General features: G+C 42.3%; 1 protein-coding gene across 1 annotated transcript in view; it reads left to right on the top strand.

The window, feature by feature from the left end:
- Positions 1–25,762, top strand: part of BMP6 (bone morphogenetic protein 6) — an 88,121-nt gene that overhangs the window by 58,077 nt on the left and 4,282 nt on the right. Inside the window, exons 2-4 of the mRNA XM_083449507.1 lie at positions 6,283–6,475; positions 19,891–20,039; positions 22,214–22,411. Coding sequence (XP_083305633.1) covers positions 6,283–6,475; positions 19,891–20,039; positions 22,214–22,411 — 540 coding nt within the window. The remainder of the gene's footprint in view (positions 1–6,282; positions 6,476–19,890; positions 20,040–22,213; positions 22,412–25,762) is intronic.

The raw sequence follows: 25,762 nt of genomic DNA, 5'->3' as shown, positions 1-25,762 counted from the left end.
TCTTGCTAATCCTTTGTTCATCCCACACTTTTCTGTGTGTTTCCCTATCATTTTCCTGACTCTGTGAATTTGTTGTGCTCGGGTGACAGAGCGCTTTAAGCCATTTTAATGGTGGGATTCTGAATTTCTAGTTTGCTTCGGAATCCTTCCTGCAAAATGCTGACAGTCTGGAGGCGACTTTTGTCCAGAGTTTGATTTCAGACTGAAATCTCTTTTATTTCTTTCATATCTGTTCTCTATAACTCTCATATATAGGGAAAGTTTTCCACGCAGGGATTCTTAAAAAATGTCAGCTATTTTGTTCAGCACCATTTCCCACAACCCAGAAGGTGAAACTCAAGTTCAGAAGCTGACTGGTTCCCCTGTTTGGTAGACTCAGTATCACAAATGAGTTCATTGTGCTATTATCTCTTAACAATGTATAGTTCATAACTGATAGCATATTTTGGAGGGTTGTGAAATCATGCAATGACATACAGGTATGAGAAAAGACCTCCCTCTATTCATGCCATGCAGATTGTTATCAGGGCGGCAATTCGCCCTGGTGACAGGTGGTATCTCATTAGAATTCCACGTATAATGGAATATTTATAGCATTCTGATTCCTTAAGCATTCTCTCGCTGGAGGCCTTCCTTGTTTTTAAATACTTCAAAATGCATGGAAGCACTAAGGAGCATGGATATCAGTGCTCTGTTATGTACATCCCATTACAATCTTTTCAGAAGAGCCTGCCACTTAATTGTACTGAATGTTTAAGGTATCAAGAACATTTTTTGGCTCACAGCTTTCGATCACTGGAATGCTGTACCTCCAGAGGTTTGGCAAAGCCTGAACCACAACAGATTACTTTTAACTGAGCAGTCATATAGTAGTTGGGGATAGTTAATTTGCTTGTAAGTAGCTGTTTTCCTGCCAGTTGAACAATTTATTTTCCACTTTGTAGTATCTCCCCCCCCCCCCTTTTCTTTTTTAAATGCTAAATACCCTTGGAACTTGAGAAACAGAGCGAGTTTATGTAATATAACCTAATGAACTATTTTAGGATAGAAAGGCTAGACCAAAGAAGTAGAATAGAAATGGAAGAATGCTGACATGTTGAAAATAAAATGATTTTACCCAGCGGTGATGACTGGAAAGCACATTTTCTTCTCCAAATTCCTCTTTAAAAGCATAGGCAGACCTCCATGGATATAGTTGTTGCTTTTAAAAAAAAATCAAAGCTTGAAGTTCATTCTTTTTGATTATATTAAAGTAGCATAAAATAGCCAAAAAATCTGTGGTCTAGACTAGTTTGTTCTGCTAATTTTTCCTTGGGTATTTAAAAACCACAAGGATTTGGAATGGCTCAGAAATGGCTGTTTGTTTATACACCTACTCATTGGAGGCTTCAAATTTTTGTTCTCCGTTTCAGATCTTGTTAATATAAATGTGAGTATGAAATTACAGAATAAGTGTTTTGTGCCTAAATAGGAAACATTTGTAATGTGATATGCCTTGTATTATTTACAGTCCTGAGGGGCTTTTCATATTAACATGCTCTGGGAGAGTGAAATTACGATACAGCGAACTTTTTCCAAGAGTAGATTATCACTGTCCTCCAGCAGCAAAAGCATATTTCGAATGTTTCCAGAGCATTTCAGGACTGATGCTTCTAACAGTGACTGGTGTTGACATAAATTCCATTTTGCAATAAGTTCATTTCCTGCAGTGTTAGCTATGAAATGTTTGCTGTTACATGTGTTGAATACTGACTGTGGGCACTCAGTGCCTTTTTTTAATAGAGACCTTTTCATAATGTATTAAAGCCATGGATCTGCTCTAAATCAATGAGGTTTTACAAATATAGTGCATTTCACTTAGCAAAATCAAACCAACCAACACGCTCTTAACTTTCCTGGGAAACTTCTGACTGACCATTGTTAGAAACTGGACTTGGTGAACCCCTTTGTTGTTTAGTCGTTTAGTCGTGTCCGGCTCTTCGTGACCCCATGGGCTAGAGCACGCCAGGCACTCCTGTCTTCCACTGCCTCCCGCAGTTTGGTCAAACTTACGCTGGTAGCTTCGAGAACATTGTCCAACCATCTCGTTCTCTGCCGTCCCCTTCTCCTTGTGCCCTCCATCTTTCTCAACATCAGGGTCTTTTCCAGGGAGTCTTCTCTTCTCATGAGGTGGCCAAAGAATTGGAGCCTCAGCTTCAGGATCTGTGAGCACTCAGGGCTGATTTCCTTAAGAATGGATAGGTTTGATCTTCTTGCAGTCCATGGGACTCTCAAGAGTCTCCTCCAGCACCATAACTCAAAAGCATCAATTCTTCGGCGATCAGCCTTCTTTATGGTCCAGCTCTCACTTCCATACATCACTACTGGGAAAACCATAGCTTTAACTATACAGGCCTTTGTTGGCAAGGTGATGTCTCTGCTTTTTAAGATGCTGTCTAGGTGAACCCCTAGGTCTGGTTTAGTAGAGCTTTGCTTATGAATGATTTGTTCTTACCGCAAGATTCCAAGTGTCCTTTATTGTATTGCTATGCTATTTATTCAGAGCTACTTGAATATGGTTTCTGGGCAGTCCTGCCTGCAAGTAGCTTAGCTCAGGGGTGGCACAGCCCTTTTTGCCACCCGAGGCGAAAGGTGCTGCCCTGCACTATGTGCCGCCCTCCACTCTCCCCCCCATTGCCAGCCCCACTGAAGCCCCGCATACTGGGGTTATGCTGCTGCAGGTTCCAGGTTCCGGTGAGATGTTGTGGGATCTTGCGGGACTCTCGTGCGATGTCATGGGGCTCTTGCACGATCTTCTTGGAATCCAGAAGCTCTGTCTCACGGCTTAGCCCTGGCTTAGCTGCACCAGTAAGCTAACCTGACATTCTCCAATTAATTTTGCATACTGATATTATTCAAATCCATACCCTATGCAAAAGCTTTTGAGTTTAATCTTCTGAGTTCTGAATGGAAATAAGGGGGTGGGGGTAGAATTCAGTTTCTGTAAGACCTGGCATGACTTGACAAGAGATCCGCTCCACTTAACAGTGAGGAGGAGTTGCAGTGGACCACGTGGGCACCAACTCTCCTCTGGGGGTGGGGGACAGATTCCCGCGTCACCCAGAGGCTCCCAACCACGCCATCACCCAGCCAGCCAATCCACTGGCTGGGGAGGCGTGGCCAGGCCCCATTTAAACAGAGGCACAAGCCTAAGGCAATACCGCTCACATTCTGTAACCAATAAAGTTGTGGCCAAAATTTGCCCAGTAACATTAACCTAATATCCGTGTCCTTGTGTCTCATTCATTGACGAGGGGGTGGTTTCGGGGTCTCGATGCGCAACTGGTTTTGCCTCTGTCTCATATTTTGTTAAGCTGGTCTATCCATCTGTACTACTGTGTCAGAATTAAGCCAACTCTTTTGACTCTTCAGATCTTGTTTGTTCATATTTCAGCTGCTGTCCCCTCCCACTGGAACAATATTTTTCGCTAGCTTTCCCCCCAGGATTGTTGGTTAATTCCCAGTGTATTGTTTCCCTGACTTTTGCACCCTCCTGTTTAAAATGACAGCAAGTTTTCATGCAGAAATGGAAGCTGCATATTTTAAGAGTAAGACTATCTGCAACTGAACTGCAGCATCCAATCTCTTTATCAGATGGACAGAGGCATTCCAAGTATGTTCTAAACCATCAGGGGATATTAATTTTAAAACCGTATGCGTAGAGAGAGTATTTAGAAACTGGGTTTAAAAAAACCCGAACCCTCTGTGCAGATGGTCAGAGCTTGCCCTGCAACGTTCAGGTTCATAACCATTTATCTCAGATTTGCTGATCTGGAATTGCCATTACCTCCTGCTTTTCTACTCATCATCAGCAAAGGGGAGTAGAATCTCCCAGTGATGTTACTGTGCAATGTAAACTACATGGCAGAATCACTGAATTTGTATCTGTTGTCATCAACTGAATTGATCATTCATTTTCACCTGCAAGATTAAATGAATTCTAAACACCACTTCCAGAAGGAAAGTGGCAGGTAGAGAAATAACTCCAACATTTATATATTGCACCGTTTCTGTTGTTACCAAAGATACTAACTAATTAGGGTTGCCATTCCTCTCTCCCCTGCCTTGCAAGACAACTGGCCGGCGGAAATTTGACAGGTGTAGCTTCGACGAGCGTTGGATTTCCATACTGTAAAAAGCTGTGGTTGTGTTCAGCTCATTGTACGACTGTAAGAGACATAGGAGCCCTGTCACAGAAGGCAACAATAAAATGGATTCCAGCACTCCTAGGTCAGGCCAACATGGGTATTCTAGTCTTGATTGTTATTAATGTAGGTAGTGGCATAAGCCTGTCTAAGACGTGGGGCAAGAACTTGTTCCCAGTAGACCCTGATAGGTACAGGGAGCATGTGAATCTGCGGTCCACTCACAAGCGCTTAGCTGGTTATATCTGTAATGGACGTCTGCTTAGCTAGAAACACCTATTAGTGTATATCAGCTATTACGACAGGTAGATGTTAAAGTTATTAGCCACTGATTAAGGAGCTGCTAGATCAGGAGCAGCCAATATGGCGCCCTCCAGATGTTGAACTACACTTCCAAGTCTGGGGTGATGGGAGTTGTAGCTCAACAACATCTGGAAGGTGTTCACTATGGAAAGGTGGCGTACCAAAGAAAAGAGAGATGTATATATAGCATCAGCAGTCGGAGGCAAGTGTCAGGTATTCTTTGAAATCATGGGAATTTGAGAAATAATTTGTCATATTTATTAATAGAAGCAGCCACTGAACACCTTCATGTTCTTCTGCATTAGGAGAATGTTGGCCAAGCATATCTGAGAAAAGTGTAGCCCAACACTGCTTGATTGCCTCATCCCTCCCTACATGCCATTGGTTTGTAAAATTAGGAGGTGTACACAGATACATTTGGTTATAACTTAGTATTGGTTTCCATAAGCTAGCACTCAGACCAGCCTGAACCAAATCACATTGCAGGTTGGTGGGGAAAGACTGGAAAGTACAATGAGAAAGGACCCTCCTTAACATGGCTGCTTTTCATTTTTGTGCACACGGTCTGTTCTTTCAATAATAAGGTCACTTATTGCAGTGTAACATGAGAACAGTGCAAGCTGGTTATGTCCTGGAAATGAACAGAAAGGGGTTTTGCCTGTCCGAGTCTGCCAAGGTTTCAAAGAAGCCGGATCTTTTAATAAGAAGAAAATTTGCAAAACAAAGTATTTAGACAGAAAGAAGTGCATAAGGAACAGCACCACCGTACACGTTTACTAGTATGGGCTTGCAGCCAGTGTCAGCTTTCTGAAACGTGTTTTGTTGTAGAGAATAGCTTGAAAATGGAAGAGAACATGAAACTTATAAGTGCATTATGATGGGTGACATAAACCCAAGGAGATGGCAGCAAAATTAAATGAAAATCTAGGATGTCAAGGAAAGATGGGCTGGGAAGTCTTCACATGATAGATGTTTTATGGCTGTAATAGATAATTACTATTCTATTAGACGTATTAAATGTTTAAAAGGGGTGATAAAGAAAAACTAGAATAGCACAGAAAAAAATGAATGTATGTAATGGAAAAATGCAACAACAACAACAATATCAATAATAATAATAAAACAAAACAAAATTACCTGTCATTCCTCTACCCTCCAGCATACAGTTCTTGTAGCTGCTAGCCGAAAAGCAGTGTTCCAGCTGTTTGATTTTAGGAATAGAGTGTGTAGTTTGGTACAGCTTTAAGAGTTACAGGGTGGGAGTTGCACCAACAATACTTTGAGAGCAAGAGCTACTCATGCTATACTTTTCAAGCACGGCTATTAATTTTGTCACATAAGTAATGCATCCCCGTTATCGAAGACCTATTGATACATAACTCAGTGGCAAAGCTTTCACTGGGTTATACTGGATTTGGGTTATAAGCTTGTTTGATATGCCGGTGCAATAGCAAATTCTATACAAAATGGCTGAGTATATGGCCCTGGTCTTGTATTCTGATGTGCCTAATGTAGTTCCATCTCTGAAAAATAAGTAAGAGGAATTTCAGATGGCATGGCATTCCCATGCACACTGCATCCATGTTATTTGGGAAAAGTCAAGAAATAAATGTAACCAATACTATTAATCGTTTCACGTCATACAGGCTTTCTTGTGAAATTTCAGTTGCTTTTTAATTTAAAATACTTAAAGCTTGAACATTTTCTGGGGCACTTTTTGAAACAAAATAGAGTGAGAAGTGGAGAATGTGGAGAAATCACAGTTAAATTGAATTGTCTTGTTTGTTTTAAACAGTTGAATATGACAAGGAATTCACACCTTACCAGCGACACCACAAGGAATTCAAGTTTAATTTGTCTCGGATTCCAGAAGGAGAGGCTGTTACCGCTGCCGAGTTCCGAATCTACAAGGATTGTGTTTTCGGAGGCTTTAAAAACCAAACCTTTCTGATTAGCATCTATCAAGTATTGAAAGAACATCAGAACAGGTTTGTGCCTTTCACTGCTAAAACTGTAAAACCTGGAGGGAGGGAGACTGTGACTTAATTTCCCCCCCTTTTGTTGGCAGGAATCATTTACTGGATACACTTTAAGTTGGCTGGGAAAATAAGTCCCATTTAACTCATTTGGACTGGCTTCAGAGTAAACATATATAGGATTATACTGTTCAATATGGTTCTCTTTTTTGTGAAAGAGAGAAACAAAACCCATCCTTTTGTAAGGTTCCATGTGCTGGGTATATAATTCAAGAGGATATTTTGCTCTGTAAATGTAAGGTGGTTCCATACAGTTCTGTTGATGGTTTCAGTTACCTTCTGCCAGAAATCTTTCAATATAGGTGTTATGTACTGAGTTGAATAGGGTCCAAACTGCAGCAGTCTGATTGGTCCTAGAACAATAGGATCCAAATTGCAGCAGTCTGATTGGTCCTAGAACAATAGGATTCAGAATGCAGCAGTCTGATTGGTCCTAGAACAATGCAGCAGTATGATTGGTTGGCAGGAACCACCCAGTCATGCTCCAGATATAAGTGAATCCACAACTTGATTGGCTTACAGTAGAATTCCAGAATTAGCCAATCATGTGCAGCCCATTGTGTAAATAATGTATATAAAGCAGATACTTTGAGGGGACATCCATTCATTCCTCCTCACCACTATGAGCTGAATAAAGAGCATGAAATCACTTTGCGACTCTGAGTATATTTCAATAGGACAGTGAAAAAACATATGTTTTAGAGACGCATTATCCCTATTGCATCTCCAACATCTCCATACCTTAGACAGCCCCTTTTTTAAACAAACTTAATGGGGTCCAGTATATTCTAAATATTTTTTTTTGTTGTATGAGAGATTGTACTGTTTAATATGTTCCATCCCAATAGGTTGGACCTGGCCAAATAAAGGTAATTAAAAGCACCACCCTAAAATTCCAAACTCCTCCTGGCTAAAAATCCAAAGCCCATCATTCACTCAAAGTCAGCCCAGATAAGGAGGTTTTAGGGGGCTTCTGAAATAGGCTCCAGCTGGGAGTCTCTGGATGGAAGCTGTTCCATAGCTGATATCTATGATTTGTATTTCAATAGCAATGATTGGATATGAACAACATTAACACAACTGCATCAAGAAAGTTGCTTAGGGAGCCGCACTGCAGTGCCTAAAATAAAGACCGAGCAAGCCAGGTATTTGGAAACCAAAGTTTTATATACTTTTAACTAAATTAGAACTGCCATTATAAAAATCTATGTAGCATTCTTGGACAATTGCATTGTTTTTAGATTATACCATGAATATGCTTATATACGGTGGTACTGATAAAGTAAACAAATGAGATTTTGTAAGTTAAAGGGCTGAACAGGGCTGAATATGAAGGAGGACTTGCAGATGAGGAGTTTGAAGATGTGTCAAGCTGTGTGTATCAAGTTGTGCGGAAGCTAGTCTGCTTGCATATAGAGGAAGGAGTACAGAGTCCATGTATATTGTGGTGTGTGTGTGTTTGTGTAATATCTAATTATAGGTATAGAAAGGGTATGGTGGAGGGGGGAAATACCCTTGTGTTTTTATGGGTTCCCTATATACAAAAAAAGGGACGTGGGTGGCGATGTGGGTTAAACCACAGAGCCTAGGACTTGCCGATCAGAAGATCAGCGGTTTGAATCCCCGTGGCGGGGTGAGCTCCCGTTGCTTGGTCCCAGCTCCTGCAAACGTGGCAGTTCGAAAGCATGTCAAAGTGCAAGAAGATCAATAGGTACCACTCTGGCAGGAAGGTAAACGGCGTTTCTGTGCGCTACTCTGGATTGTGGTTCGAGGGCCCGACCCCCGCGATGTGAAATGAACACACAAGGACACGTGATATAAGGTTAATGGGCAAGAAAAGGCCACAACTTTATTGATTACAGCAGTGAGAAGGTATTGGCTTAGGCATTGGATTTCTAAACAAGGGGGGTTTATTCACCAGTAGGTGGAGCCTGTTGATGCTAATACAACTAAAGGCTCACCCCCTGATGTCACCGAGGGTCGTGCCATGGCCTCCCACCAAGCAGGCATCGGACATAATACACGACCGCCAGATTCCTTTAACGGAATACCCAAAAATTGAAGGCATAGCCCCCCACTCCAAACCTCATGGCTCTTCCCTGTGATGACTCCTAGCTGATGACTCGCGATGAGATGACGAAGGTGAATGAGGCAGAGGAGGGGCTGGTGCCACAGCAAAAAGGCTGCTGTAAACGCCCCCTCGGAGGCACCTGATTGGGTGCCTGCCGTGGGGGGGGGCATGGGCACCAGCCAGGTGGGCGGAAGAGGCAGGGGGCTCATGCCCCCCTGCGAGAGGCGGAGCTCGGGCTCCCGCCCACAACCACTCCCCTCTCTTCCAGGGAGGAGAGTCTTTGCCAGAAGTGGCTTAGCCATGCTGGCCACATGCCCCGGAAGCTGTACGCCGGCTCCCTCGGCCAATAAAGCGAGATGAGCGCCGCAACCCCAGAGTCGTCCGCAACTGGACCTAATGGTCAGGGGCCCCTTTACCTTTACCTTTTATATACAAAACCCCCCTCCAATTCATGAAAAACTTTTAGTCACGCTTTGCAGCAGAATTGCATTCTAACTGGTGTGCGTCTGATCTCTTCTGATTACTGGATAATTTGACACTTCCTTCCATGGACCCTTCCATTTTGGCTAAGAAGGCATGAAAGCCCATCTGCAAGTTGTGCCAAACGGAGTCGTCTGTGTGTAGATATTCCAAGCATCATTGCAACACTATTTAATATACAGGCAATTCCCGGTTTAGGAGCATCTGAATGGCACACGACCGCACACACATGCACAGCGCTGAACCTGTGGGAAATAGCCCCAGAATGTCACAAAAAGGGGCTGGTCTGGGCTTACGTGTGCTCTGTAGACACTCATGGGGGTCAGAACCCCCCATGCAAAACAAGGATTGCCCTGTATATATGTATATGGTGTTAAACACCTGCTGGCCCAACTCTGAGTTTATTTCATGAAAATTCCACAAACTGCAAGCTCTGTGAAACTGTCAGGCTCTAAAATAGGCATTGTGACCAAATGCATAAACTCAGGTTTGATCTCAAATGTGTGCTCTGCATTGGTCTCATCATGGGTGCATTTTAGATCTCATACAAACACTCCAGCAATCACCAGGAAGAAGCCTTGGCTCTTCTGAAGCCAGTGGGAGACTTGCCATTCACTTCAGTGGTGCCAGAATCACACCTTAGGGACTCCAGGAAAGCCCAAAGTATGAATCCATACACGATCTCATAAGCATGGTTTTTTTTTAAAAAAATAATAATTCACTGTAGCTTCTTTGAATAATTTGGACCCCAATTTGCTTGGAACAATTCTGTCCCCTTATTATCTCTTTATCACTCTCCCTGCCCCATCTGCTAATTTAAAATGAGAACTTCTGCACAAGTTGCAGCTAACATGTTTTTCTTAATTTTTTGCTTCTTTTGTGTTGATGATTCATTTGGAATATATTGCTTTCCTATTGGGAACAGTCTTTTAAGGCTCAAGAGTAGAGAGAAGGACAAAATTACTTAAAAGAAAAGAAAAGAAAAAAAGAACACAAGCCAGCAACAGTTTCTAAGACACCAAGTTCCAGAAAATGTTCCATATAAGCCAAAAGTGAACAGCTGCCTTTTACTTAAACTACAGACTTCTCAGTCTTTTCTTTGAGACTAATGATGTGAGCAAATATGTCATGTTCCTTAATATTTGATGAGATGGTTTTCAATAACTATGAATCTATAGAGTTTGTGAAGGAAGCAAAGAGAGATTTCTCTGTTGTCCGCTTGGAAGTAGGATGAGCACTTTTGAGTTGGGTTTGTTTGTTTAGTTTGAGGGCAAAGTCAATACAGCATTGACATGGTAAATCCCAGACTGTTTATGTCAGGCCTCACAATAGTTTTAAAAATTAGAGGCTGTGAGCGTGGATTGAACCTAAAACCATACGATAGTTTTTGGAGACTTTGGTAGTAGAATCCTGGACTTTACTAATTCAGGCTACAGATCTTCCCACATAAACAATGACCTGCATGTAGCAAAGCAGTACATCAGAGAACATGCATAGCATGCCCACTTCCCTAATGTGTCCAGTTTGTTACACACAAAGGAAAATTTAAGTTGTTGTTGTTTAGTCGTTTAGCCGTGTCCGACTCTTCGTGACCCCATGGACCAGAGCATGCCAGGTACTCCTGTCTTCTACTGCCTCCCGCAGTTTGGTCAAACTCATGCTGGTAGCTTCGAGAACACTATCAAACCATCTCGTCCTCTGTCGTCCCCTTCTCCTTGTGCCCTCCATCTTTCCCAACATCAGGGTCTTTTCCAGGGAGTCTTCTCTTCTCATGAGGTGGCCAAAGTATTGGAGCCTCAGCTTCACGATCTGTCTTTCCAGTGAGCACTCAGGGCTTATTTCCTTAAGAATGGATAGGATTGATCTTCTTGCAGTCCATGGGACTCTCAAGAGTCTCCTCCAGCACCATAATTCAAAAGCATCAATTCTTCTGCGATCAGCCTTCTTTATGGTCCAGCTCTCACTACATACATCACTACTGGGAAAACCATAGCTTTAACTATACGGATGACTGCCTTGCTGTGACGAAGGGGCTTGAATAACTCAGAGAAGCTATGAACTATGCCGAACAGGGCACCCAAGATGGACAGGTCATAGTGGAGAGTTAAGACCAAATGTGATCCACCTGGAGGAGGAACCGGCAAGCCACTCCAGTATCCCTGCCAAGAAAACTCCATGGACAAAATTTAAGTTGGGGAACATTAAAAAAAAGACCTCTTTTGTCAAACCCTTCTCTGCCATGTTGTAGAGATGGCCAAGAGTCAGGCACCCCTGAATTCTATTTACTTATTTATCACATTGGTACTTGATACTTAGTGTATTTTATGAGGTATCATAAAAAAGATTAAATTTTCCATATAGATTGGGGCTTGTCAGGCAAAACCTTGACTTGTAATGATGGAGAAGTGGCAAATAGATAAGATCATCTAATCCAGCGTTTCCCAAACTTGGGTCTCCAGCTGTTTTTGGACTACAACTCCCATCATCCCTAGGTTAGGGATGATGGGAGTTGTAGTCCAAAAACAGCTAGGGACCCTAGCTAGCAGGACCTAGTGGTCAGGGATGATGGGAATTGTAGTCCAAAAACAGATGGAGTTGAGCACAATGTTGATCTAACCCATTAGCTTAACGAGCTGCTGTGTTGTTTGAATTACTTGAATATAATTTTTGAATGTATCATCATTTAAATGCATGCCCAAAGTACTTCTTAAACTAGCAAGGTGTCTTAGGGGAACATTATTGTAGTGCTACCATTTAAGGCAACACAAAAGTAGAAATGGTGCTTGTGGGATTGTTACGGTATTTATAATTATAAAAGCCATTCAGCCTAGTGTAATTTAGGCACATCTTTTCTTTTTTAAAAAAGGAGGGTTTTAAAAGTCTTAATGAATAGTCATAATGAAGCTTCCTTTTCCATCTTTTAGGGCTCTTAAAAATAATAACAATACAGTTGTGGTAGTGGTTTTAAATCACATCATCATTGCAGACCACATTTTATCATTACGAAAACCGCTGGCATTGTTAACAAAACATAATGGAAAGATTAATGATATTCTTGTAAGGTAGGTCAGGTTTCTGGCCAACCTTAGCATCCCTTGGAGAAAATTACACAGCTTTTCTTCAATTGTTTGTGAAGGCAATAACCCTAGTAAAAGAAAATGATGGTAACATTTGACCTTATTTCAAGAGGAACCATCTAAGTTGAAACCACAACATTCTCTTACCTCTTTCCCCATGAGTTATTTCTTCCCTGATTTAATGACAGTTCTTAAATCAGGGCACAGGAATTTGTTGAAATAATATAGTTTTTTTAAAAAAATCTTTCTTGCTGGAAGACTGTTGAAAATGCACCAGTGTAAGCGCAGATAATGGCTTATCAAACACCTGCCAAGCTCATATTGGAAGTTTTTACATGATATAGCAAGTTGTGAGTAGTTTGGAGGATGTGTAAGACTGTATCAAATTACAATTATCAGTTGTTGTTGTTGTTATATTTATAACGTATAAGAGAAAATAGTTTTAAAATAATTAAACTGTAATATAATTACTTCTCGTGGTAATATGCTCCCTGTGGAACGCCCTCCCATCAGATGTCAAGGAGATAAAGAACTACACAACTTTTAGAAGACATCTGAAGGCAGCCCTATATCGGGAAGTTTTTAATGTTTGATATTGTATTATGTTTTTATATTCTTCTGGAAGCTGCCCAGAGTGACCAGGGAAAGCCAGCCAGACGGGTGAGGTAACAACAACTTTTATTATTATGATGAAAACAATCTAGTAAAGAAGAGCACAGCACTATTAAAGTCTAACTTTCAGCTTCTTGTGCCTAAACCATGTCAGCGCCACATCAAAAATCTGTTTGAATTTGGCAATAATTAAAGGTAAAATTGCTAGGAAAGGAAACACACCTGTGATAGCCCAGTGAACTGAGTGGGAAATTGTGCAAGAGTATACATTCAGAAGGATATAAGGTCAATGCAGACTTTGAAGCACCAGTCGTAAAAGAGTCCAAAGGATGAGCTACCATGTTTTCTAAAGCATCTACAACTAGTAATCCTGCCATTAGGTAGTGTAAATTGTTTCACATAGAAAATGCAGGAATCTGGAGATGTAAAAGGAAGTTTGGTAGAATGACTAGGAGGAGGGAAAGCAAAAGATATTGCATCTCTGGCTCTTATCAACTAGAGAGGCACTGATCCAAATTAGGCAGATGGAGTCATAGAATCATAGAATCATAGAGTTGGAAGAGACCACAAGGGCCATCGAGTCCAACCCCCTGCCAAGCAGGAAACACCATCAGAGCACTCCTGACATATGGTTGTCAAGCCTCTGCTTAAAGACCTCCAAAGAAGGAGACTCCACCACACTCCTTGGCAGCAAATTCCACTGTCGAACAGCTCTTACTGTCAGGAAGTTCTTCCTAATGTTTAGGTGGAATCTTCTTTCTTGTAGTTTGGATCCATTGCTCCGTGTCCGCTTCTCTGGAGCAGCAGAAAACAACCTTTCTCCCTCCTCTATGTGATATCTTTTTATATATTTGAACATGGCTATCATATCACCCCTTAACCTCCTCTTCTCCAGGCTAAACATGCCCAGCTCCCTTAGCCGTTCCTCATAAGGCATCGTTTCCAGGCCTTTGACCATTTTGGTTGCCCTCCTCTGGACACGTTCCAGTTTGTCAGTGACCTTCTTGAACTGTGGTGTCTACACACTTTGAGGGAAAGAGCAACAACGCAGGAGCCTCAAGACTGGCCTGTGGTTGGGCTGAAATCCTGAAAACAGTAATACAGATCACCTGTGTGAATGGCTCACCTAGGGAATCCAGTCACCAGCTGTTCAAGATCTCATTCACCCTGCAAATCCTTGCCTTAAGGGACAACAGATCCACCTGTAAGCTGCTGACCACTGTAGGAATGTGAGGCTACAGACAAAAGTATGGTCCCTTGCAAGCCAGTGCTTGCAACTTGGAGCAGTTACCAGGATCTGCAGCAAATTATAAGGGAAGTATGTTGGCCTTTGGTATCTGCTCTCCTTGGAAGTGACCATAGCCTGGCAGATCCTGGGTCTGCCTTGACAGACAGCCAAAATGGGGCTCCATCTATCTCTCTTTCTCCAAAGTCATACCTGGTTCATTATCAAATGCAAAGGTTTGTAGTAGATTTTCCAGATATGATTGTCAAGAAGCTAGTATCCCTGTGACTAGAAGATTAAAAAAAGTGTTAAGTTCGTGGTGATGACGGCAGCTGAATGTTAGATCTCTCTGGAAAAGAGGTAATTCATTTGGAAGGAGGCCTCTAAAGTGAGAGGAAAGTAAATGGCATTTATTTTTAGAAAGCGGTTGTTTACATAATATAGAAAGAAACTTTGAAATTTTCTTTACCCCCTTGAGGTGTCAGGTCAGAAGGACAGGACTGAAGCTTTGTGGCTGATCAAATATATAAAGCCTTGGGCTTGATTATTTTTTTCAAAGGTAAATATCCTGTTAACTCCCCCCTCCTCAACCCTCCCCCCCTCCCCCCTCCAGATCCTCCTACACTGTCCAAACAACTAGTCTATTAAAAACCACAAGTCTGTGGCATGAGATGATGATCAAAGGGAGATACTCCATCTCAATGGGTAGTGTTTGTCTTGCTCTTTTTGCACGGGAACTGTTTATTAAAGGCGGCCTGGTGCTTGTGTATAGGTTATTGCAGAAGTAAATAGAGAAGAAAGGGTGGAACTCTACTGTTGATATTCCTTTACTCGAGTGCACCACATATTAATTATAATTGTATTTATTATATTGAGGGACGCGGGTGGCGCTGTGGGTTAAACCACAGAGCCTAGGACTTGCCGATCAGAAGGTCAGGGGTTAGAATCCCCGCGACAGGGTGAGCTCCCGTTGCTCAGTCCCTGCTCCTGCCAACCTAGCAGTTCAAAAGCATGTCAAAGTGCAAGTAGATAAATAGGTACCGCTCTGGCGGGAAGGTAAACGGCGTTTCCGTGCGCTGCTCTGGTTCTCCAGAAGCGGCTTACTCATGCTGGCCACATGACCCAGAAGCTGTACGCCGGCTCCCTTGGCCAATAAAGCGAGATGAGCGCCGCAACCCCAGAGTCGTCCGCGACTGGACCTAATGGTCAGGGGTACCTTTACCTTTCACAGTATTAAATCCCCCCATCCCAACAGGAAATTGAGCCAAACCAGTGCCTGAGTTTCTAATTCAAAATAGGGTTGCAGTACGTCCAGGATTTCCCAGATATATCCAGAATACCGCAGTCGGCAGCAGTGTACGCGCTGAAATCGGTAAAACGTCCAGGAAAATCCGGGCGCATGGCAGCCCATAGCTGCTGGAGTTAGCAGGTCAAAGATTTCGCCCAACGCAGGAAGGATATACTAATATATACGGCTTGCATTTAAATGCAGAGTGGTAGCCTGTGCCCACAAACACTCTCATAACTTAAGTTTAAAAAAATATCCTTCCTGTGGTGACCACTGTGCTCAGTCTAGACTGCTATGTCAACGTGTTGTTGAAGAATAGTAAACAAACGAAAAAAGAAGAAGTTCGGCATGAAGAACCTTTTAGTGAGTTTGGGATAATTAATGGCTCAGTAAATGGCTGCTGATGTGTAATAGTCCTGTTAAGAACCTGAGTAATGCTGACCTTTGAAGACGGTCCAAAAACCGTGGTCCTTAGAACCATAATTAAAATAAGAGGACCCTGTCTGAAACTCAATGGCTTGAAGAAAGTGTTCTGTTTGTTCTCACTGCATTTTCAGGGATATTTCTGCCTGGTTGAAAAAATACATAACTGAAGGGCTGGATAGAGAGTGTAGGAAAGTAGGCAATGTTGAGAAAAAAACACCTATATATGAAATATAGCTTTTTATAGCTCTGATGTTTTGCTGTGGCAGTGCTCCATGGTGTGATGTGTGCTCAAGGGAGAGAGGAAAAATTATTTTAATCTGGCTGCCTCAGTAATATAGAAGCAAAACCAGTAGCCAACTACTTAAATTTCTATAATATAATTGGTGCTGAGGTAAATGATTAGAATGAATAAAAAGCTTCCAGCTTCTTGCCCAAAGAAAGAAGTTTTAGTTTTATCGTAAAAGAAATGTTTAGATTTCATGGAAAATGTCACCTTCAGTTGCAAAAGTGCTTGTCCTGCAAATGCTCTAAATAGGTGTCAGGATGTATCTGTTTAAGAATAGTAGCTCAGAGGCGATATTTATAAAATAGCAAATGGACATTCTTCCTCGAAAAGCTGAAGCTAATTTTTCCGTTCTCAAGAGCCTTGTGGGATAGAAATTCCAGAAATAAATGATTTCTGTGTCAGCAACAGAGTCCCTATTGCTTAGGTAGTCCTGGTCACTGCTTTCTTTTTTTCTAGCTCATGTGTTTGATGACCTTATTTATTCTTGAAGGGGTTTACTGAAGAGTAAAAACAGTGTGTGTGTTGTGTGTACACACACAAATACATACGTACATAAACATATGTATGTAGGCAATGCCCAATCTCTTGATTGAGTAGTATAGCAGCATTAAAATGCCCAGGATAGAACTGAAGAGATCTAGTTCACATCCTGAGTCAACCATGGAGCTCAGCAGATGACATTGGGCTAGTTGCACGCGCATGCACGCGCACACACATTAATATTACAGTGGTACCTCGGGTTACATACGGTTATAGACTCCGCTAACCCAGAAATAGTACCTCGGGTTAAGAACTTTGCTTCAGGATAAGAACAGAAATCGCGTGGCGGCGGCAGTGGGAGGCCCCATTAGCTAAAGTGGTGCTTCAGGTTAAGAACAGTTTCAGGTTAAGAATGGACCTCTGGAACGAGTTAAATACTTAACCCAAGATACCACTGTATTAAATTTTTCCAATCAAACCAAATTATATATTAAAAATTATCCAATAATCAAACAATCCCAATATTATGCCTAATTATAAAGTATTCATATTTTTTAGCTGACTTCCCATGCTTAGAGATCAGAGGGAATCCTAATCATCTCATAGTTCTACTGCATTTCAAAGTATTATAATAATTCCCTTAATACATTCTGATGTTAATCCTTCATTGTTTTCAACAGCCTCTGCATTCATTCTGCAAGTGAGTTTAAGCCCAAATAAAATGTTTCTGTGTGGATTTTATGTCTTTACTCTTCTTCTTTATAGTCCTAATCTGTAGTCCAGGATTCCCCTCTGTAAATTCACACCCTCTCTTCACAAACTGGTGTTTCTGCCGAATCAGTCCAGGAGACTTCCACTGCAGGTAGCTGCCATATTGACAAACAGTCCAGATAAAATCAAATTGTGGCGTCTGCCCAATGTTGTTCCTTAACCAGCTGCTATTCAAACATTAGCTTTTCCCAGGCGGGCAGTGGCAGTGGCGGGGGGGGGGGGGTGTTACCAAGTAAACTGGAAGTACAACTATCAAAGAGTAAAATGTTAGAGGTTTACCCCCTGCCCCCCATAGCAATATAATTTGATTCAGCTAGCTGGTCAGTCTACTTTTGGTTTCACTCCTGCTTCCTTGCTGAATTAATACTGGGTCAGAAACATCCCAAGCAGATATCCAATGTTCTTTGGCATTTCTCCAGTCGTTAATGAGATGTCTCTTCTACTCCAATGTAATAAATCAGGGAGGGCTAGTCACACACTCTTATCCCTACAACAACCCTGTAAAGTAGGTTAGGCTAAGATTGCATGGGAAGGGGGTGTGAACATGTATATGCTGCGAACAGCTCCTGGCGAGCAAAATCTGAATTGTGTTTCTTTGTGAATGGAGATGGCTCAGATTTAAGACTCTTAAATCTCATGGTTGTGGATTTGAGCCCCGTGTTGGGCCAAAGACTCCTGCGTTGCAGAGGGTTGGTCTCGATGACCCTTGGGGTCCCTTCCAACTCTACGGTTTGCCATCTAAACATGTCTCCTCAACACAATATGTTTAAATTAGATGGCTTCCCCCAAAGAATCCTGGGAACTGTGGTTTAAGGGTGCTGGAGATTGAAGCTCTTTGAGGTATAAAATGACAGTTCCTAGGATTATTATTTTTTTGAGGAGGAACCAAGATAAGGTTCTATGAATGGATGGATCTTTCTTAGCAAGAGGACAATTCTTCTGTATTGCAGGTGATGAAGAAAGGTTAGGCCAGGTCGTCATGAGGAGTGGAAATCAGGCATGAAAAACACAGCATGCTGCCAGCTGTTTCAGAAAAGAGCTGTATAGTTTTTAGAGTATGTGTGGTCTGGTTTCTCCTCTAGTTTGTATTCTACTGCAAACAAACAGGTGTGGGTCTCGGGGGTGGGGGTTGTGTTTCTGCTTGGGGACCAGCTTGCAGAATGTGTGTATTTACACCTGAATTGGGAAGGAGTCAGTGTACTTAAGAAAGTTTACCGCGAGTCCCTCAGGGACCTGTTTGCTTTTTTGGAAATCAGTTTGGAAACTGTGCATCTGCACCTGACTTGAAAAAGCAGAGCTTTCAGTCATTTTGTAAATACATAGCAGCTGCTCTTGTGGCTAAAGTGGTGGAGTTTCGAACTTAAGGTCTAAATATTCAGAGCTGCTGAAAGGTGGTTCAAAGTGCAGAACGGACTTTGCTGTGTGAAGATTTCTATGAGTCATCTCCATTGGTGATTTAAATGTTAATTTAATCCATCTGGCTTTTAGTGGTAAGCCAGTGAACAGGGAATAACACATTTTGTACGAATTAATGTTTGAAAACCGTAAATATTAGTGGGACAGGTTGTGGCATTCCTGTACGTATAGGATTTCCCAATGCCATCATGTAAGTCCACTGAATTTGGGCTAACAGACTCAAACAGCAGATTTATCTTCAGGCCATTGACACATTGCTCCCGATAAGCTGTATGCTTGTGTGAATGGACGTAGAAACGATGACTTCGGGTAAAAAAAAAGTTTTTATCAAGTTCTATCTTCTCATGAGGAAAAAATGTTCCCTCCAATTCAGAGACTCCCTTATCGCCCCTTTGTATAAACATTTCGTCATTTTGCAGAGTGGCTCTTAAACTAGGGTCATTGTCTTCATTGTAGGGCTTAGCTTCACATTTCTAAAACAAAACACGCATACGTAACAAAAGTGTGATTGCTCCTTGATCTGGCGAGGAGAATTTGCTTGTGTGTGTGAGCGTAACACTTTTTCCATGTGCCATTTCTATGCTTTGTAAAAAAATAAAAAAAATCATAACCTCCTCAGTTCCGAATATGTTTCCCTCTGCAAACACACATTTCAAACTCCTGAAGAGCAAGCAACAGGCTGGAATATGCAAGTGTTGTTCAGTTCTGCAAATGGTTCAGTTCTCTCTCAGTGGTTCCCACTGCGTTTTGTATGGTGGTGTATTGGTAGGGGAGAGCAGGAAAGCACAGCTCTGTGGTGCTTAGTTTGGGGATAAGAGATCCTTTTAACTGTCCCATGCCTGGCATCTGATTACATCAGGTGATTGGCCAGGTGTGTATGGTTTCCCCAAACAGCCTTGTGGGACAACTTAAGAGGGCTGGCAGGCCCAATTAGGCCCATGGCTTGGTGTAGAGGAAGTCAGAGACGAATTAAGAAGAGACTGGATACTTCTTTCGTTTGATGGGTGGCATATTAATAATAATATGATGATGATGATTGGGCAGGGAACAGTTGAATGTATGTAAAATCAGGATTTAAGGCTGTGTTTAAATTTATAATGACAGCTGAGAAGTGTTTCTAACATTGCCTCCTGCTAGCGAAGAAGCTGTGAAAGCAAATGGGAAATTTGGACCAGAATAATAGTAAAATGCTCTCTCTGCTCCTCCCTCCTTCCCTCCCCTTTCTTCTTCTTCAGAGATTCAGATCTGTTTTTGCTGGACACCAGAGCAGTATGGGCCTCCGAAGAAGGCTGGCTGGAGTTTGACATCACTGCCACCAGCAACATGTGGGTGATAAACCCTCAGCATAACTTGGGACTCCAGATGAGCGTGGTGACCAGGGACGGTAGGTAACAGGCCAACATACTTTAAACATCTGGCCAATGTCCTAGTCATTAATTGGAAGCTCTGTTTATAGTGTTCAGCTGTGATGTGATGATCTGGCTAATGTAGCCAAGCACACAGCTGTGATGTGATGGCCGGGCTGTGGATCCAACTGCACATATTGGAAAGCTGCTCTCTCTAGGCTGCATGCCCTATGTCTGTGGCTGTGAAATTTTGGGAATGCCTGACTTCTGGATGCGGGGGGTTGGGGGTTGGAGAAGGTGCTTACAGCAAGGTTTTTCTGAAATATAAATAATACCCACAGGTCTCTGTGTGGGGCTGTGGAAGTGTCTTCTGGGAGGGTGATGGGAGCTCCTCAATTTCATCTCAATTTTTGTGTATCTTTCAACTGGACCAAGAGGCCTTCTGTTTACTTGTCTGCTGATGAAATGCCACCGTGCATAACATTTCCTCAGTGTTTCAACCTCTTTTCCTGATGCAGCTACGGAGAGGAACTTGTTCTAAGTTTTTGGGAGTTCTCCTCTGATGTTTCCCTTTTGCAACATGCCACAGATGATTTAGGGCCATTGGAGCCCCAGAGATTGACATAATATATTTCACCTTCTGGTGGAATTCAATAGAGCATATGAAGCTGCAAGGGTACCAACTTGAATCAAATATTGGGGGTGGATAAGCCCTGTGAAGTGTAGGTGGGTTGCCATGAGGCAAGACACAGCAAGAACCTTTATTGAACTACATAACTGGGAAACAGGGGCAAAGCAACTGCTTATATACATTCCTGAAAGCCTGGGCCACTCCCTCTCCCACCGTGATTGGCTGTCTAAACTTCCAAGCTGTGAATCAAGACTCAGAGTTCAAGGGCCAATGGCAGAGGCCCTAATCCTGAAATGTTCTGTGATTGGACATCATGTATCGAAACAGAACACAGAAGCTCAGAATCCTTAGTTCAGACTCAAGCTCAGGCAAACACAGACCACTGAATACATAACACCTTGCCCCACATAATCAGTCACAAGACACAGCACACCATTTGAATGGCATTGCCCATTAACTGGGGGGGGGGGGAAGGCTCAGATGTTTTACTTGGGGCGTGCAAAGGGACCTCAGCCCCTAGGATTTGGCTCCTATGCAAAGCTGCCTTATCCTCAGCATCTAGTCTGGCTCACAATTGCTTTCTGAAGCCTGGTAATTGGAGAGTGGAGAGGGATCATTGCTCATCCCCATTGCAATTAGAACAGATGGTTCAAAATAATAAACCCTCCAAAATAAACACTACAGTTCTGGGCACCACAGTTCAAGAAGGACACTGACAAACTGGAACGTGTCCAGAGGAGGGCAACCAAAATGGTCAAAGGTCTGGAAATGATGCCTTATGAGGAACGGCTAAGGGAGCTGGGCATGTTTAGCCTGGAGAAGAGGAGGTTAAGGGGTGATATGATAGCCATGTTCAAATATATAAAAGGATGTCACATAGAGGAGGGAGAAAGGTTGTTTTCTGCTGCTCCAGAGAAGCGGACACGGAGCAATGGATCCAAACTACAAGAAAGAAGATTCCACCTAAACATTAGGAAGAACTTCCTAACAGTAAGAGCTGTTTGACAGTGGAATTTGCTGCCAAGGAGTGTGGTGGAGTCTCCTTCTTTGGAGGTCTTTAAGCAGAGGCTTGACAACCATATGTCAGGAGTGCTCTGATGGCGTTTCCTGCTTGGCAGGGGGTTGGACTCGATGGCCCTTGTGGTCTCTTCCAACTCTATGATTCTAGATATAAGAAGAGCTGTGAGATAAAATAATTTTTGTTGAATTTAATTAATTTGCCATTTTTGCCCAGGTCCCAGAGTTGTCATTATTTTTTATATGGTGCACACATAACCCTGACCTGTTCCTTAATATTGTCCACTCCTTTCCTCCTAAATTTGCAAATTAGCAGAGTGAAGTACCTCTTACAGCACTTGTGTATACTTGTGGCCTTTGGAGCCTTAAAGAAGCTTGTGAAGTTTCACTGAAAATTAGAGTATCCTATGATATCAGCTATAGAGGAGGAGGAGAGAGGGGGAAACTAAAGAGGGGGGTCAGAAGAACATTAGTTGTAGGAAAGCAGCTGCATTTCTCAAAAGAGCTATTCAGAAACACTGTGCTCTTTATATGACACACCACTTTTTTTTTTTTAATTTATAGGTCTCGGTATAAACCCTAGAGAAGCAGGACTAATAGGTCGGGATGGCCCTTATGACAAACAGCCTTTCATGGTGGCTTTTTTCAAAGTGAGTGAGGTTCACGTTCGGACGGCTAGGTCAGCCTCCAACAGGCGGAGGGAACAGAGTCGAAACCGCTCTACCCAGCCTCAAGATGTTTCCAGGGTATCCAGTATCACAGGTAACCTCTTTTCATTGCCTCCTGGATTACGTGAAAATGAAAAGAGAAAAAAATACTATTTTTTAGCTATCGTTTCCCAAGCACTTTACATTCAGAAGCTGCTTCGAATTCATCTCTCGTCGTCCGATTGTTTCATTTCTTCTTCTCTTTTCTTTCTTTCTCATGGTCACAAAAGTTTAGATGACCCTCCAGGGGAGGATCTGTTCCCCGGATAGCAGGAACTCATTGTTCTGCAAGTTTGTGTAGAGTGGGACATCACTCAAAATCATGATGGCTTATCCAAGGCAAAGTTGATAGAGGAGCCCTACCATTAGGCAGGGTGAGGTAGTTGACCAAACGTATCCTGCAGCCTTGTGATAAAAAACTGAAACGTGTGGAAAATCTGAAAAATTGTTTGCTTAATCGCTTTTGTTGTTGTTATTTTAGTATCTACAAAAAACAAACCAAGCATTGCTGAATATGTCTTTCAGTCAGCTCATTTTCTTTCATCCTTAAAGTCCAGGACTTACTGTGCTTCTAAACAAACGCCTTAAAAAGCACACATTTTAATTACCTGCCTAGTAATGATTGTTTAAGGGACGCGGGTGGCGCTGTGGGTTAAACCACAGAGCCTAGGACTTGCCGATCAGAAGGTTGGCGGTTCAAATCCCCGTGACGGGGTGAGCGCCCGTTGCTCGGTTCCTGCTCCTGCCAACCTAGCAGTTCAAAAGCATGTCAAAGTGCAAGTAGATAAATAGGTACCGCTCCGGCGGGAAGGTAAACGGTGTTTCCGTGCCCTGCTCTGGTTCGCCAGAAGCGGCTTAGTCATGCTGGCCACATGACCCGAAGCTGTACGCCGGCTCCCTCGGCCAATAAAGCGAGATGAGCGCCGCAACCCCAGAGTCGGTCACGACTGGACCTAATGGGCCCCTTTACCTTAATGATTGTTTAATGCTATTCCACTTGACAAGTAACTAATAAGTCATGTATACAAGTCCAGGCCCAAAGTGGCAAACTAAGCATTTGTCCAGGATGCAAACCTGCTTCACTTATGCAATTGTCTTGGGAAGAGAGAATGAGCTGCTGTCTGAACTGTTCAGAGGAGATACCCAGGGACGGCTTAGGAGTGCCTTTGTTTAAACCTATCCCACTGTCAGAGGAGCTTCCTTTAGCTGAGGTCACAGCGGTTGAGCTCCAACTCATTTGTAACGGGGAGGAAATAAAGAAGTGGCAGGCAGTAAAAACATCCTACTCAGTTATTTATTGTGCTATTGTTAACACTACTCAGTGGATCATTGAGAAGCGGGCACAGAATTTTAATTTGTCTAAGGCAAAAACAACGAAAAAGCCCTGTGCCACTCCTACACACACAACAGTGAATTGTTATGCTTTTAAGACAGTTAAGTTTCCTTTGCTGCAATGGCTTATTTAAGTACTGGCCTTGACTCAGCTGCATATGCTACATAAACAGCTGTTTGGTATAGCTTTGTAACCGGTTATCTGACAACAGGTACGTAGCCGTGTTGGTCTGCCGCAGTCCAAACAAAATAAAAAAAATCCTTCCAGTAGCACCTTAGAGACCAACTACCTTTGTTAATTGGTATGAAGTGGTATGAAGTCAAATTACAGTTCTGTCATAAAACTCTGGACTGATACACACGTTGACTGAACATCTTTTACGCCAATGCTTTGAGAAAGAAGAAGTGGTATCTGAAGAAGTCAAAATCTCATACCAATAACAAACTTAGATGCTACTGGAAGGAATTTTTTTATTTTGTTTCGGTTATCTGACAAGCGCAGGTCAGTTTGCTTATTCAGTAACTATAGCAATAGATTCGTGCTCTCAGTATGGAAGCCTACTCCTTTCTCAAAGCATTGGTGTAAAAGATGTTCAGTCAACGTGTATATCAGTCCAGGGTTTTATGACAGAACTGTAACTTGACTGACATCTTGTGTTGGAGATGTCTGAGGCAGCACAGATTCCTATTGAGTTAACTGCAAACTGTTGGTGAACTGATAATGCCATGGTACGATCACACATTTCAGGATATTAAGGCCTTGTGCCCATTCCAAAACCTTCAGCGGCCCTCTGTGGTTTTCCTCAGAGGAATTTGAAAGTGACGTAAGTTTTTCTCCACCCTTGGTCAGAGAACTTGGGAAAGAAGGAACAGCAGAAACAGGCCTCTAAAGTTGCGTGCATCTTGCTTCTTTCTGTATACTGTCACAGTACAGCATATGAGAGTATACTGAAGCAAGGCATTTCATTATCTCTCCTAAGCTGACTCCTTTTATGTTAAGTGGGTTAATCAGTTTACAACAGCTGTATCCCTCAAAACAATTGCCTGCTAAAACAAACCCTGAGAAAAGGAGAGTCGTAGAGATCTCTTTCAAAACAATGTTGATGTATCCTGGATATTAATTACATTGTGGAATCTGGTGAATGGACTCATTAGGAGCAGTTCATGTGTTTTGGAAGGATTAGCTCCAATAAATATAGCTTACCTACTTTCAGTGGAGAGCAGCTTTTAAAAATTTTAAGTCCAGCCCACGAAAATGCCAAATTTCACATTAGAACAAACCTTTCTTGTGGTTAAGTTTCGAGGGACTTTCGCTCCAAGGTGCTCCCCACATCTTGGGCTGGGGTGGGGGGAGGAATGGCACCTATTTATATTTGTGTAACTTTAAATATTTAGTTTCTATGCAAATTTAAACTTTTCCATTAACTGATATTGAAACTAAAGTTAAAAACTAGCTCAGGACCAACCACATAAAATTAATAGGTACCAATACAGTACTCAATCCTGTCTTTTGCACAAATGAATTCCAGTGCTGAGTACAGGGGTCTGCAGTGCTTTGTTAACAGTGCAAAATGTAAAAATGCTGATTTCTAGGCTGATAGTTACCAACCCAATTTTTTCTCATTTCCAGCCTTTATTTTCTTTCTGCTACAACTTGCTGCCTAATTGCTGCTTTTTTATATATATAAGTTGTTTTCCTTGTTGTTGTTTTAATGTGGACGAGTTGGTGGATGGTGGAAGCTGTTATCCAAAACATCTGGAAGGCTCCAGTTGGCCAAAACTGTAAAATGTGGCCTGAAACTGCACCACACGATTCTCCTGATTGTTTTCCAGCTGCTAGCTTGGACTGGAAGTACAAGAAGCAGGCATTTAACAATGCTTTCCACTTTTGGTCAAGCACACGTGGCCTTGATTTGAAAGCCAATGGCTTGTCTAAAAACTTCTAGTGATGGGGAGCGCATTCTTATACTAACCATCTTTTACCAAGTTGATTAAATTTGTGATTCGAGTAGAGTCAAGATCTGAAATTGAAATTCTTAAGATTTAATTTTTTTATAAAAAAAGAAACACTCCC

This window comes from Podarcis tiliguerta, assembly GCF_965153285.1.
Source record: "Podarcis tiliguerta genome assembly, chromosome: 7".
Lineage (NCBI taxonomy): Eukaryota > Metazoa > Chordata > Lepidosauria > Squamata > Lacertidae > Podarcis > Podarcis tiliguerta.
This window is presented reverse-complemented; position numbering and strand designations above follow the sequence as displayed.